The sequence below is a fragment of the Paroedura picta genome, chromosome 1, assembly GCF_049243985.1.
Source record: "Paroedura picta isolate Pp20150507F chromosome 1, Ppicta_v3.0, whole genome shotgun sequence".
Classification (NCBI taxonomy): Eukaryota; Metazoa; Chordata; class Lepidosauria; order Squamata; family Gekkonidae; genus Paroedura; species Paroedura picta.
In genome coordinates this window covers 51,054,206-51,069,578 of record NC_135369.1, presented here as the reverse complement: position 1 = coordinate 51,069,578, position 15,373 = coordinate 51,054,206, and the positions used below count along the sequence as shown (strand labels likewise).

General features: G+C 42.6%; 1 protein-coding gene across 6 annotated transcripts in view; it reads left to right on the top strand.

The window, feature by feature from the left end:
• Positions 1-14,443, top strand: part of EML4 (EMAP like 4) — a 198,882-nt gene extending 184,439 nt beyond the window's left edge. For all 6 annotated transcript variants that reach the window (XM_077337873.1, XM_077337892.1, XM_077337883.1 and 3 more), the window contains 3 exons: positions 7,034-7,132; positions 10,425-10,555; positions 11,630-14,443. In XM_077337873.1, coding sequence (XP_077193988.1) covers positions 7,034-7,132; positions 10,425-10,555; positions 11,630-12,100 — 701 coding nt within the window. In that variant the 3' untranslated portion in view covers positions 12,101-14,443. The remainder of the gene's footprint in view (positions 1-7,033; positions 7,133-10,424; positions 10,556-11,629) is intronic.
• The last annotated feature ends 930 nt before the right edge of the window (positions 14,444-15,373 follow it).

The following is a 15,373-nucleotide window of genomic DNA, read 5'->3' as shown; positions in this document are numbered from 1 at the left end:
CCTCTAGGTTCTTCAGAGAGTATTTGTTTGTGCTGCCTGCATGGGGACTTTAAAAAGAGGGGTGGATTGAGGGAAGGGCTATCAAACACTTGGCAAAGCTCCGTACGTGGCTACTGGGCTTCATTCAACTTGGGGAGGTTCTCAAATATATCCCAAATGGCTCATGGTGGTTCACAAATGTGTGTGCCTTGCACATATTACCTTGGTAATTGTTCCCACAAGTTATTTAGCAGGGCTTATGTGTGTACATCCAAATGAGGAAGGGTCCTGTGTAAAGTTCAAGGTTCCAAAACAATGTTCAAGAGCAAGTTAGAGTCTGGCACAGGTGATGTCTGTCGTCATTTGAGCTTTAATATCCGTTAAGATCAGCAAGAGAGCCATTCCTTTGAACAGCAGCTCCATAATTAATGCTGTATTATGAGAGCCAGAAGCCAAAGGTTGGTCACTGTATAATTGTAGAGGTTTTGTATATAGATGTTTTGATATTGTTTTTATAGCCTTGTAGCATTGTTTTTATCTGCAAGACACTGTAAGTGATGTATCAACTCCCCAAATGAATAAAGATTATATTTTACCCTGCCTCTCTACAAGTGGCGTGCAAAGCAGTATCAAACAAATCTACATCATGTAAACAAAAAGATGATTTTAAAGACCAGCAGAAGTCTATTCCTAAAACCACAGTAGCAACAATAACGTAATAAACGCCAATGTTAAAGTTCATGCATCTCCAGTAACTGCAGCAATATTACAACCAGTGAAAGTTATTAAAACTAATATAACATCCCTAAGCAATGGCAGTTTAAAACAGGAGCATGGTATGGGGGAATAGGTTGTCAGCTATCAGATCATTCAAATCATCTGAAGGCTTGGGGAAAACTGTTGCTTTTGCATGACACGTAAAATTGGACAGGCTTAGTGGAAACCGGTATGGAGTGGGAATTTCAGTGAGTGCCACAGCAAAAAACATGCTGCTTCCAGCACTTACCCAAAGCTTAATTCAAGGGACAGCACTCACAACAGGGGCTGTGATAAGGGATCATAGAGGGATCATAGAATAATACAGTTGGAAGGGACCTAGGCCATCTAGTCCAACCTCCTGCACTATGCAGGACACTAACAACCCTATCACTCATCCACTGTAACCTGGCACCCCCTTGAACCTTCACAGAAACAGCCTCTCTATCAGATGGCTATTCAGCTTCTGCTTAAAAATCTCCAAAGATGGAGAACCCACCACCTCCCGAGGAAGCCTATTCCACTGACAAACCGCTCTGTCAGGATGGCTTTAAATTTTGAATCCCTATAGTTTCAGCCTGAAAAATTCTCCTTTCATTTTCACTTCTCCCCTGTGCAAATCAAATCCAGTATGTTTTTTTAAAAAGAATAGAATCATAGAATCATAGAGTTGGAAGGGGTCATACAGGCCATCTAGTCCAACCCCCTGCTCAACGCAGGATCAGCCCTAAGCATCCTAAAGCATACAAGAAAAGTCTGCATCCAACCTTTGCTTGAAGACTGCCAGTGAGGGGGAGTTCACCACCTCCTTAGGAAGCCTATTCCACTGCTGAACTACTCTGACTGAAAATTTGTTCCTGATATCTAGCCTATATTGTTGTACTTGTAGTTTAATCCCATTACTGCATGCCCTCTCCTCTGCAGCCAACAGAAACAGCATCCTGCCCTCCTCCAAGTGACAGTCTTTCAAATACTTAAAGAGGGCTATCATGTCCCCTCTCAACCTCCTTTTCTCTAGGCTGAACATTCCCAAGTCCCTCAACCTATCTTCATAGGGCTTGGTCCCTTGGCCCCAGATCATCTTCATCACTCTCCTCTGTACCCTTTCAATTTTATCTACGTCCTTCTTGAAGTGAGGCCTCCAGAACTGCACACAGTATTCCAGGTGTGGTCTGACCAGTGCCATATACAATGGGACTATGACATCTTGTGATTTTGATGTGATGCCCCTGTTGATACAGCCCAAAATGGCATTCGCCTTTTGTACCGCTGCATCACACTGCCTGCTCATGTTTAGTTTACAATCCACAAGTACCCCAAGGTCTCGTTCACACACAGTGTTACCTAGAAGCGTATCCCCCATCCAGTAGGCATGCATTTCATTTTTCTGACCCAGATACAGAACTTTACACTTATCTTTATTAAATTGCATCTTGTTCTCATTTGCCCATTTTTCCATTGTGTTCAGATCTCATTGAACTCTGTCTCTATCTTCCGGAGTATTTGCCAGTCCTCCCAATTTGGTGTCATCTGCAAACTTGATGAGTAGTCCCACCACCCCCTCATCTAGATCATTAATAAACATGTTAAAAAGTACCGGGCTGAGCACCTAGCCCTGAGGTACCCCGCTACTCACCTCTCTCCAGTCTGATGAAACACCATTGACAACAACTCTTTGAGTGTGGTTCTCTAACCAATTCCCTATCCACCTAACGATCTGAAAATCCAGATTGCAGTCCTTCAACTTATCCATCAGAACATCATGGGGAACTTTGTCAAAAGCTTTACTAAAATCCAAGTAAACAACATCAACTGAATTTCCATGATCCAGCAAACCTGTTACTTGGTCAAAAAAGGAAACCAGGTTGGTCTGGCAGGACCTGTTGGAGACAAATCCATGCTGACTTCCTTGGATCACCAAATTGTCCTCCAGATGTTTGCAGATTGCTCCCTTTAATATCTGTTCCATTATCTTCCCCACAACAGAGGTCAGACTCACTGGTCTGTAGTTTCCCGGGTCATCCTTCCTCCCTTTTTTGAAGATCGGAATAACATTTGCTCTCTTCCAGTCCTCCGGGACATCTCCAGTCCTTAAAGAGGTCCCGAAGATGATGGACAAGGGTTCTGCAAGTCCTCCGGAAAGTTCTTTGAGCACTCTCGGGTGCATTTCATCCGGCCCAGGGGATTTGAACTCATCCAGTGCAGCTAAATGCCTCTCGACAACATCTCTATCTATGTTAACCTGCCACCCAGACACTATCTGTTGGCTACTGCCATCTCTACATGTGCCTAACTCCTTTGACCTGTGGGAAAAAACAGATGTAAAATAGGCACTAAGCTTTTCTGCTTTCTCTGCATCTTCCGTTAGAGTTTGTCCATCCGCTAATGTGCTTAGCGGGTGGGCAACTCTTTCCTCATATATGAAAATCCCTTATTTTTGGGTTGTGCCAGGCTTTGCTTAACCAGAAAGACAAGGAACTGGTATAATGAAGCATCCTTTTTCATGTGGGTTAGAAATGCACTGTGAGGAAATATGCCATCTTGGACTACACCACTCTGGGCCTGATGAGTTTCAGCTCTCTTTAAACAAGCAAAAGGCAGAAATATTTCTGGCATTTTTTAATAAGTTCTCTCCAACCCTAGTGAATTTGCTTTGGTCTGCCAGGAGTTTTGAGCTTGCAGATGAGAATTCAAGAGGCAAAGTTTGAAGTCCCACAACGTGTAGACTGAGATGCAGGAAATCCAGTGGGATATCACATTCCCCTTCCCAATGAAAGGATTGAAGGGCTGTGAAGTATGGGGGCTCAGTCATTGCCGTTAACTCCTGTGAGAAAAAAATAGCCCAGCATTTCAAGATTCATTTGGGATGGGAGGCAACACCTGCCTCTACACCTGACAATAGGAGGCAGCATTGATGAGTCTCATGGGAGCATCGTTGCATCTTTATTATTATTGTTATTATTGTTATTATCTCCAAATAGGTCTCAGGGCGGTTTACAACATAAACAGTTAAAACACAATAAAATCCCCATAAAAAAACCCAATTTACGTCAAACAACAAGTCACATATAACATAAGCGGCGGTGGTCACAATTCGAATCATATTTACCCAAGTTCAGCCTGGTGGGGAGAATAATATTCAGGTGGTGCCAATTCAATAGATCTAACAATGATCTTGATGTTAGAGATCTTAATATTGGAGGGGATCCTCCGATGGATTAGTGGGAGAGCTGCCCTGGCCTCAACCATATGCCTGGCAGAAGAGCTCAGTCTTGCAGGCCCTGCAGAAGGCTGGTAGATCCCGCAGTGACCTTAGCTTTTCTGGGAGCTCATTCCACCAGGTTGGGGCCAGGACTGAAAAGGTCCTGGCCCAGGTCAAGGCCAGGCGAGCATCCTGTGGGCCCGGGACAACCAGTAAATTCATACCCACAGAGTGGAGTGCCCTGTGGGGGGCATAAGCAACCAAGTGGTCCCGCAGATAGATGGGACCCAGGCTGCGTATAGCCTTAAAGGTCAATACCAATACCTTGAATCTGATTCAGAAACAGACTGGTAACCAGTGCAGATGATGAAGCACCGGCTGAATGTAGGCCCTCAAAGGAGTTCTAGTGAGGACCCTGGCAGCCACATTTTGGACCAGCTGTAACTTCCGAGTCAAAGACAAGGGAAGGCCCACATAGAGTGAGTTACAGAAGTCTAATCTGGAAGTGACCGTTGCATGGATCACTGTGGCCAGGTGTTCCAAGGACAGGTAGGGCGCTAGTAGCCGGGCTTGTCGAAGATGGAGAAATGCCGTCCGCGCTACATTGGTGACCTGAGCCTCCATAGAGAGGGAGGCATCAAATGTCACCCCCAAATTCCTGGCAACTGGTGCAGGTGTTAATTGCACCCCGTCCAGGCATGGGAGGCGCGCTTCCTGGTCCTGCCCTCTTCTGCCCAGCCACAGGACCTCCATCTTGGAGGGGTTGAGTTTCAGCTGACTCTGCCTGAGCCATCCAGCTACCGCTTCCAAACAGCTGGCAAATGTATCCGGGGTGGATTCCGGCCGACCGTCCATTAGGAAGTAGAGCTGGGTGTCATCCGCGTATTGGTGGCATCCCAGCTCATAGCCCCGGACCAGCTGGGCTAGAGGGCACATATAGATGTTAAAAAGTGTGGGGGAGAATATTGCCCCCTGAAGAACCCCACACGCGAGCTCGCAAGGGCTCAACATATTCTCCCCTATCGCAACCCTCTGCATCCGGTTCTGGAGGAAGGAGACCAGCCATTGAAGCGCAGTCCCCCTTATTCCAGCTCCGGCGAGGCGGTGTATCAATAACTCATGGTTGGCCACATAAATGCGGCTGACAGGTCTAGAAGCACGAGAATGGCGGAGCCGCCCCAATCCAGCTGGCGCCGGATATCATCCATGAGGGCATGGTCTTCACCCCGTGGACAGGGCGGAAGCCAGACTGGTATGGGTCGAGGGCCAAAGTTTCATCCAAGAAACCTAGGAGTTGGTCCGCCGCGGCCCACTCTATCACCTTACCCAGGAACGCCAAGTGCAAAACTGGGCGGTAACTGGCGGGGTTCCGCGGGTCCAATGATGGCTTTTTCAGTAAAGGGCGTATCACTGCTTCCTTGAGCCCCTTGGGAAATCTTCCAGATGTTAAGGAGAGGTTGACAATCTCCCTCAAGGAGCCTCCTATCCACTGATCGCCCGATTTGAGCAACCAGGACAGACAGGGATGCAAGGGGCAAGTGGTCGCCCTCACTGAACTCAGTAACTTGGCCACTTCGGTTACAGAGAGCTGCCTGAAGCCATCTAACACTAACCCCCTTGACGGCCACGGAACTTCCAGTTCACTAACTGTATCAATCGTGGCAGGTAGCTCGATAATGCCACATAGCTCAATTCCAATTCCCTTATCGTTTGTCGCCCTTCCTCAAGGGCGGTAAGTGATCTGATTACCTTAAATAATTGTGCTGGGCGAGAGCTTGCGGTAATGGTCATTTCATTTATAATTGAAGGATAGCTCTGATAGTGTCAGAATGTTGAATAGAACAAGAGATAAGTGGCCAAATAGGAAAGAGAATGTTTAGGATGTTATCCTTATTTGGTAAAGGTAAAGGTATCCCCTGTGCAAGCATCGAGTCATGTCTGACCCTTGGGGTGACGCCCTCCAGCGTTTTCATGGCAGACTCAATATGGGGTGGTTTGCCAGTGCCTTCCCCAGTCATGACCGTTTACCCCCCAGCAAGCTGGGTACTCATTTTACCGACCTTGGAAGGATGGAAGGCTGAGTCAACCTTGAGCCGGCTGCTGGGATTGAACTCCCAGCCTCATGGGCAAAGCTTTCAGACGGCTGCCTTACCACTCTGCACCACAAGAGGCTCTCCTTATTTGATAGTCGGTATCAATAGTTTTAAATTCAGTCAGCATCAGTTATGAGTACCAAAGGAGACAAGCCTAAAATGAAGACCTCAGCAGCGGAATGCTGCTGATTCCTGAATTCTGGTTTGGAAAACTCATACTGGGATATTTTACCAACAATGGCGGTTTAGGAGCGTCAGACATGTCGCCCTTGGATTTTTTTGCACTGGAATGTTACATGGGTTCATTGAATTCTGAGCACCATGCCATGGGAAACACCTTTTTCATTCTACTAGGATCACATTTCTCTTTTCCTTGAGTTTGTAAGCTTCCTTACGAGCTTCCTCATGATTGTGTAGTCATATATGTATTTAACCAGATTATGATGGATGTCTAGTTTTGGTTATTCTCCAGGTAGCCCTTAAATCCTAAGCAAGCCCAGTCAATGTACATTGGTGAGAAAAATGCACTTTGATCGGGGTCCACATGGCTTCAGTACCAATTGTATGAACATGTTAAATGTTCTGCCAAAAAAAAAAGTCCCTAATAGAGGCATAGTTTTCCTCCAGCCACGCATCAAGGAAGAGGGTTATTAAAGGATTCTCTAAGCTTATGTCACTCAAAGATGCCAAAAATGATTAGAAACTATTAATTTTTCTCAATGTTGGGAAAGGGATGGAAACTCATGTGCTTTTGTTTTATTTCTGTCATGCCTGGGCTCTTCCCACAGTAGATGATATATACAGTCTAGCATAAGTTGCTGAATCTTCCTTAGTTTTATGGCAAGGCTGCAGAGAACCCTTAAACATAAAATCTGAACTTGCTGACAAAACACTCTTGAATCAGAGAACATCAGTACAATCACAAGTACATTCAGATTTTTTTTAAATTAAAAAGTTGTTTATTTGTGTAATTCCATTGTGGGTTTTGTAATCTTTTTTAAAGGGAGCATTCCAGATGGCTGTAAACTAATTAGGAATCGTTCTGATTGCAAGGACGTAGATTGGGTAACATATACTTGTGTGCTGGGCTTTCAAGTATTTGGTGAGTTCTGGTTTTATTTTAAACCTTACCGTTCGTGTGTTTAAAACTGTGATGCTTATAGGAAAGGAAAGGGGTTGTTTTTTCCTTTAAAAATATTTTGCAGAGTTTCATGTTGTTTGACTTTTCACAGTGAGGTGGAAGTACAGTATGTAAATATTATCATTGAATTATCATTGAATTACCTGCAGAGGAGTTGTACATCTTTTGTTGTACTTAGTGCTTATGTAAACAAAATATTGCTATTTTTACTAAGTGTATAGTTTGCATTCTCTGTGTGTGTAAGAAAGAGGTGGAAAATGCAGACTGATGAACACAAGTACCATATATGAATTGTGAGTTCTCACTTTCCACTGGTGCAGTGCCCATTCCAGATCAGGACTACAGCATGCATGGCAAAGCATTTTCAGAAAAATGTACCCAAGGACATTTAAGTTTTCTAGATGGAAGAAAGAAACTACAAAGTTAGGCCCCTCTATGAAGTGTGAACAAAAATAATAACTACATATAAATATCTATATACATAAAATAGTGACTGTACACCCTGACAAAATGCTAATGGTTCTGAAGCCTCCTATTGGTATAATCTCTTCCCCCCCCCCCCCCAGCAAAATCCCCTGAGCCAATTGCTGCTCTTGATCCCATCCCTTCAAGCCTGCTGTGAAGGAAGCCTCTTACAGCCACTGACTGACACAAGGGATGCTTTTCCAAGAGCAGTGCAGGGGAGTCTGTGGTCACATGTGTGTGCATTTCTTTTCAGAGGGGAAAGCTTTCCCCTTCTGCCTAACGGTTGGCTAACAGGAAGGCCACAGAAAAGCCCCTTCTTACTTAAAATACGGCTGTGGCCAGCCTTGCTGCTGGAGGGAAGACACAGCCAAACCATGCGCCTCTCCTCCACTACTCTCTGAACATCTGAGTCCTACTGCACAAGGCTGCTGTGCAAATTAAACTGAATGGTGTTATGAGGGTTCTTTTGCCTCCTGTTTCATCTTCACAACAACCTGTGTGGGAGGCCTCAAATGTTTCTTTTGTACAAGAGTCCTGCCCACTCTCCAAAGCTGCCATTTCTGTCTGGAGAGCTGGTATTTATAATCTGGAGATGAGTTGTAATTCCAGGAGATCTCCAGGCCCCACCTGGAGATTGGCTACCCCTGGGTTTTTAATATCCCTTGAGGTTTGGAGGTGGGGCCTCAAAATGCTACAATGCCTCAAAGTCCAGCCTCCAAAGAAGCAATTTTTGCTTGCAGAGTTGACCTTTACAGTCTAGAGATGAGCATCGATAGTAGAGACAATGGTAGAGGCCTGCAGGCTGAAGTTGGGGTGGAGTGGTGCAGGTGTGTCCCACCTGGGCTGTGGAGTCTGACCAGCCTTTACCAACAACAGTTTGTACTTTTTGGTATAGACAGAGACTGACAGACCAACAAAGGACCTGTGAATCTGGACAGTGCAGGAAGATCTAAATAAGGAATATTTAGACCCTGTAAATGTTGAACAAGCAAGTGTCTGGAGAGACATCAGGGCTGAAGTGACTTTGCTCAAGCCTGGCCTAATAGAACAAAAATCAGTATTTGCCATGAGGGTCCTATGTAATAAAAGGCATAAGTGGCCCAGAATTTCAAGTGGGGTTAGCTTGGGAGTTCATATACAAAGGGCTTACAGGGAAGTAAACAGTGAGACTTTTTTTGGGGGGGGGGGGATTTCCAGTTTTTCCAGTTTTATTAGGCAACAATTTGGCTTTGCATACAACAACAGGAACTGAAGTTGCCAGCAGTAGGCCTCAGGCTTCAGAAAGGCAGACATCACCAGCAAAACAACACATGATGCTAGTTGAACCCAGAGAAAGCAAGGTTTGGAAGTGGGGCCTGAAAAGGGTATAGTAACTCAGAGTCCACCCTCCAAAGCAGCCATTGCTGCTTGGGGAGTTGATCTTTATAATCTGGACATGAGCAATAATTCCAGGAGCTCTCCAGGCCCCACGTGGAGGTTGGCCACCCCTGGGTTGGAAATATTCCTTGAAGTTTGAAAGTGGGGCCTCAAAAGGGTATAATGCCTCCACAGCCACCCAACCAGCCACATAGTGCTCCTGGCCTATTTCAGGTCAAGAAAACACTGCAGAGAGGAGGTAAGGTTGCCAGCAGTGTTCTGGAATTCTGGAATTCCACACTTCCAAGGTGTGTTTGAACTTGACTTGGGTCCTCTTAGGTTTGCCAGCTTCCAACTGAGGCCCAAAGCCCACTCTAAACCATAGGCTAGCACCCATTGCATTACAGCACACAGGCTTTACTAGTAGTATATGCATATTTTCATGTGATAAACACAAAAATCCAAAAGTGTATATCAGTTATAATAATATTCAGTAGCTAAATAATAAGTGTCATATCTAGTATGTGACAATATCTAAAATACTACAAAATGTTATAGGAATATGAAGATTACTTAAGCTGCATAAGAAAAGTTCCCAGGTACTACTCATTCTGAAACCTAATCCTCTTCAGTGTGTATTAAACCTTTCCATTGAGTGGTCCATGTAGTGCCACAGAAATCTTGACTAAGAATTAATCAGAAGCATTTGCTGTCGTAGCAATGTACAGCCCCGTCCAACTCTAATTCAATAATGTGAAGCAAGTTACATTTTTAATCTTGTATACATTTTATTTAGTTATAAAATTTCAAAATTGTTAATCTTATTTATTTGTTGTACAATCCCAGCATACAGTAAAAGGTTTGTATTTTAATTTATATTCATGAAATATTTTGCACTTGTATTTGTTAACTAATTTTATCTAGCCAAAGTGCTGTACTGAATAAACTGAACTATAATCTATCTGAGCAAATAATTTATCAATTCAGTTGCATTCAATGCATAAGATCAACAGATGTTTTTGATTTCCCAAATGGTCAGATAGGTCCCCTCCTCTGGACAGTTCCAGGTCCTGAAAACATCATGGGAAGAAGGTCATATCTTGTTCTTTATGATCCTCTTCAGAATTTAGCATTTTGCAAGCAGAAAGCAAAGAGACTCATCTCTGACTGCTATTTAGAATGAGGACTTCAAACCTAGCTTGTTTACTCTGTTGAGGGTGGATCAACCCATGTTTTTTCTAAGATGCTACCTGCTAGGGCTTGTGGTTGTATCTGAAATAGAAGGCTTTTTTATCCTGCTGAATTTAATTTTAATATGCAACTTTATCCAAATGTAGCCAATTAAAACAATAAGATGCATATGCTTGACTAAGATTTACTAAGATATTTAAGCAAGAGGTTGTCCTGATACATTCATTTCCTTATTTTGAAGGAGTGTGGCCCGAAGGATCAGATGGAACAGATATCAATGCTCTTGTCAGATCTCATAACAGGAAGGTGATAGCAGTTGCTGATGACTTTTGTAAAGTCCATCTATTTCAGTATCCCTGCTCCAAGGCAAAGGTATTTCTAAATGACCTGGTTTATAGGGCAAACTGAGCATAAAGAGAAACACTTCTGCATATGTACATGCGCACACTCACTTGTATTTGTATGATCGGAAAGTATAATTATCCCAGCATCGCAGAAGGACAAACAACAACTCACCATCCCCGCTAGCTCAATCTAACGTGTGTTTGACAATATGGCTAAATGGTGAGACTGACCCAGAGGCATCACTCTTGCCTGTAAGTCCCAAAGTGTATGTGAGTGCCACTAGGATGGATGTAATATGCATTAGCCCTTTCATTTGATGCCTTAGAATGATTTTACTTCTGGTACTTCATCAGCATATCATGGACAGGACAGCTTATAATACAGTTCATTAGCTTGTAAAATGGTGGGTAACACGGCTTTTGTCTGTCTTCCTTTTCCCCTTTCAACTAAAGCTTTGTGTCCATCCACTGTAACCCACAAATGTTTCTGTAATTATTCCCAACTTTCACTATATTTGACTATAAAGTTTAATAACTTTCCCCAAGAATTGTAGGATCATTAAATGTTAATGGTGTTATCCACTCCTGTGTTTAAATACAACATAACTATAGCTAAAAAGCCAGAAATCGCACTGAAAAGTTATTTATTTTTTCACTGGGGTTTCTCAGAGAGTCAATTCAGAGCAGTGATAAATGCATTCGCTACAGTATCAGCATGTACATGAAGGAGGGGATAGTGATGCTGCTTGAATTCAGGTTTCATCGGATCTATGCAAATATCCTAAGAGTGACTGTCATGTGGGTATTGATGTGGGCTAAGACCATCAATGTAATGTATTAAACTGTTTACATCCCACCGTTTCCTTAAAGTACATTTGAGGAAGCTAATGGAATACCATATGATAATGTCAAAGAAACTTATATAAAGTTTATAATTCTTTTTAAAAGATTGTGGGCTCCAATTAGAGATGGAAGAAAGTGGAGGAGCATTCTTAATTCCTGGTTAAACTGATGTAGCTGGGATGTTGAAGTGAACCATTATTTTATGAGTGGCGTGTTTCTTATCAAATACAAATTTTCATTTCCTGTTTTGTTTCAACAGGCCCCAAGTCATAAATACAGTGCCCATAGTAGCCATGTGACAAATGTGAGCTTCACTCATAATGACAGTCACTTGATTTCAACTGGAGGCAAAGATATGAGTATCATCCAGTGGAGACTTGTGGAGAAAGTAACTTTGCCACAGAATGACATTATGGTAGACATGGGTACAACGAAAATGCCAGTAAATCCCAGTGAAAGCTTTGTACAGCCAAGCGCCTCTGCTCCCCTTGCTCAGCCATTTGATGGAACACTAGTTAATGAAAGTGTAGAGGATGCCTTCCCAGCATCTTTGGAAGATAAGTTGGAGCAGACTGTGGAAGCTAATGAGGAGCAAAGTGAGGAACAGAGTGAAGGGAGCAGTCTGGATCCAGGTGAGCCAAACTGTGAAGATCCATCCAATGAAACAAGTGAGGAGCAGAGTGAATCCACTATTACTGAAGACCAGCCTGAAAACTCTCCAGTGTCTTAAGAGCTCAGAATCAAGATGGTCTTCTATATGTGTTCTCTCAGTGTGAGTACTTTTATACAAAGGAAGACGGTTAAAGCTGGGAAGAAGAAGCAGCCCCAAATTAGGAGCCACTCCAGTTATTGAGTTTCAGTTGAAAACTCCTTGGACTGATCTTCTGTTTCAGTGCATGGAACCATTGCAAAGGAGTCACCTTGGCAGTTCCAGTCAAAAGCTAGTCAAGGTGGTAGGATGTAAGCATAATTAGATATAACTATGAAATAGTTGTCAAAAAGAGGCATAATGCAAAAGTTGGGGGAGGAGGGGGAGAAATTAGCTCCAATTGTATCCTTAGTGGGAGGGGGATAAATGGCCCTCTGGACAAAGAACCTTAATGCCAAACAAAAGTGCAAAATGATGTTTCCAAGGTGCTCGGAATAAACAAAACAGCAAGGCCTTTATGGAACTTTTGTTTTTTATATTGAAAAGGAGAGGGGATATAAGGACAACATCACAATGGAGTTGTATAATAGGTGGTGCTCGCTTCCTTCGTGATCAATACCAATGCAGTTTTTTTGACACTACAAGTTCCTTCAAGGCTCTGGACATGTTGTGCCCTGGATGCTCTTAACTCTAAGGTAGGGGTGGCCAAACGTTGGCTCTCCAGATGTCCCTGGACTATGCTGGCAGGGGCTTGTGGGTATTGTAGTCCATGGACATCTGGAGAGCCACCTCTGTTCTAAGGTAACTACTATTAAGGAACATGCCTTCTTGTTCCCATGTGACAGGCCTTAAAAAATGAAGTGAACCAAGCATTGCTTGGGTTAAAAAACAAACTATCAACCACATTATAGGAATGAGCTGTTTGCCTAGATGTATTGAGACTCAAGCAGGCGCCTACTGTGACCTTGTAAGAAATGTCCTCAGTGTAAACTGACTTTTAACTGCATGGTGACAAAAGTTCTGATTCTAGAGTTTAAAACTTTGCCTTCAGATACAGACTCCTTTCCCTCAATAAGAGGCTAAACATTAGCAGGATACTGTTGTAATGAAACGTGGTGCTTGGGATAATTATATAATAAATCAATCATGAAAACTATTTAGGGGTGATTGTCGGAATATGAAAATTTCATAGGTTTTCCCCCCTACAGCCTCTATTTAATAGCTGTATTATAAATGTCACATTAACTTGGACTCTGTTTTGCTATTTGGGGATTTTCTCTTGTGTGTTGGATTTTTTTTTCTTACTCAGTTGCAGTAAACCATGCAGCTCTGAAATGGCTAGACCTGGCCAGTTATGGGATATCATGGCATTTTACTAAAAAATTAAAAGGACTTTAATTTTACACCACCAAAGCAAACAAAAACACCCCTCTGCTACATTTTTCTTAAGAATCTAGATTTTTCCTTTGTGTTTTTTTTTAAGTTGGGTGGGGGGGAGGAATTCCTACTTGTTTATATTTTGATTACATGGGGTCTTTTTTTAAAAAAAAATTGTGCTGATATTTTAGGGTTTTGTTAGAAATTGTGTTTAGAAACTTTGGATGAGTTTGTTAAGTCTTAAGTGTGCAAGCGTTTACGTGATTGTGCCATTCCAAAGTGCATCAGAACTGTCATTCCCTTCTCGTATCTTCTCAGGAGCAAATGCTACAGATCAGGTATCTAGTCATCATTAGTAACATTGAAAACTCAAACGAACTCCCAAAGAACACACACACATATATATCTAGGTCCTCTTGTTTACATCCATTCCAGAAAAACCTCAAAAGAATTCTCTCCAAATGGAGAATGATGTGGATTCCAGGCAACCCGTCTCTATATTAAACTGTGCTCTGTTGAATAGTAATGTTGGAGAGCTCTTTCACGGCTTGCAGAGTTACCAGATGTCAGCGGGTGATGCACATGATCATGTCAAAGTAATTGATTCCTTTAAAAGGAATACAGTAAAGTGAGAAAGTTATATTGAGCAATGTCTGCTGAGGCTCATGGGGCAGAGAGCTTTCTTTCCATCATGAAATAATGCATTTTGTTTAGAAATATCTATTATCTGGGGGTTGCCATGTAAGATGAGAGTTAACAGTTGTGGTATGATCATGCTGTTGTTCAAAGAACATTTTGCTAGTATGCAAGGGGGGAGCAAGCCTTACAGCTTTCAATTGCTGGCAACTGCTGTTTAATGGATCTGTGATAATGGATGGGAATGGGTGGGACTGTCAACTGTAGATGTTCTAGGAGCAAATTGTGAATGAAATATGGTTTAAGAGTGTGTCATGTGAAGATGTTTGAGCCATTTCTATCTATCATGCATTCCTGTCTCATGGCAGAAGAATTTGAAGATTTAATGAAATAAAATTATGAAAAAAATAATGTGTTGTTTTCTGGCTATCTCCACTGCAATTTTCTCACGCACCTGTTTGCTAAATCCCTGTTTTCTATGCCCCAGATAAAAGACTGAGTAGGATTTGAGTCCACTTGCACTTAGGCACCAGATTGTTATAAGCATTTCTTCTGCTGCCAGTCCAAAGAAGCAGAATCCAATATTCCCATTATGACTCCTGACGATCTCCTCTGCTTTGCTGCCCATCCTTCTGCAGGAGTTCAGTAATGCATACGGCTCACCTTGAGGCCAGGTTTCTTTTGTATTCTTGCACTCTAATATCAGGAAAAATTTAAACTAGGAAGCCTCAGCCAGCATATGTAGTCCATATTTAGGTAGCTGGATAAACAGAGATCCTACTTGGCGAGGTCTTAGCCAAATTTGAATAGAGTTGTTGTTGTTGTTAGGTGCGAAGACAGCCTTCCCTCGAAGTGGAATATAATTCATGACTTTATAAAACTGTAGTGAAAGAACAATTATACCCTCCAAGATTTTGAGCATAAAAGAAAGTTTATTTCTTCCATTCCTCTGAAGTGGTGGAAGGGGAAGCACAAGTCACTTGTCCTTGGTGACTTTGGCATGCACATGAGGCAAAACATTCACCTCTAAAATCAATCCAATAAAGAGGCGACCTTTACAAATGTAGAAAGCAGTTAACTGAAATAAGCCTAGTGCACTTTGAACATAAAATTATCCTTTGTGGACAGCTGTAAATATTTCTACTTAAATAACAAGAACCATCAAGTCACCACCAACTTATAGTGACATTTCATGGGGATTTGAAGGCAAGAGATGAGAAGGGGCAATTTGCCATTGCTTTCTATCACACATTAACCCCGGTCTTCCATCCAAGTGTTAATCATGGCCAACCCTGCTTAGCAGCCTAGTTAGGCCCAGACTGTTATATAAAAAATAATTCA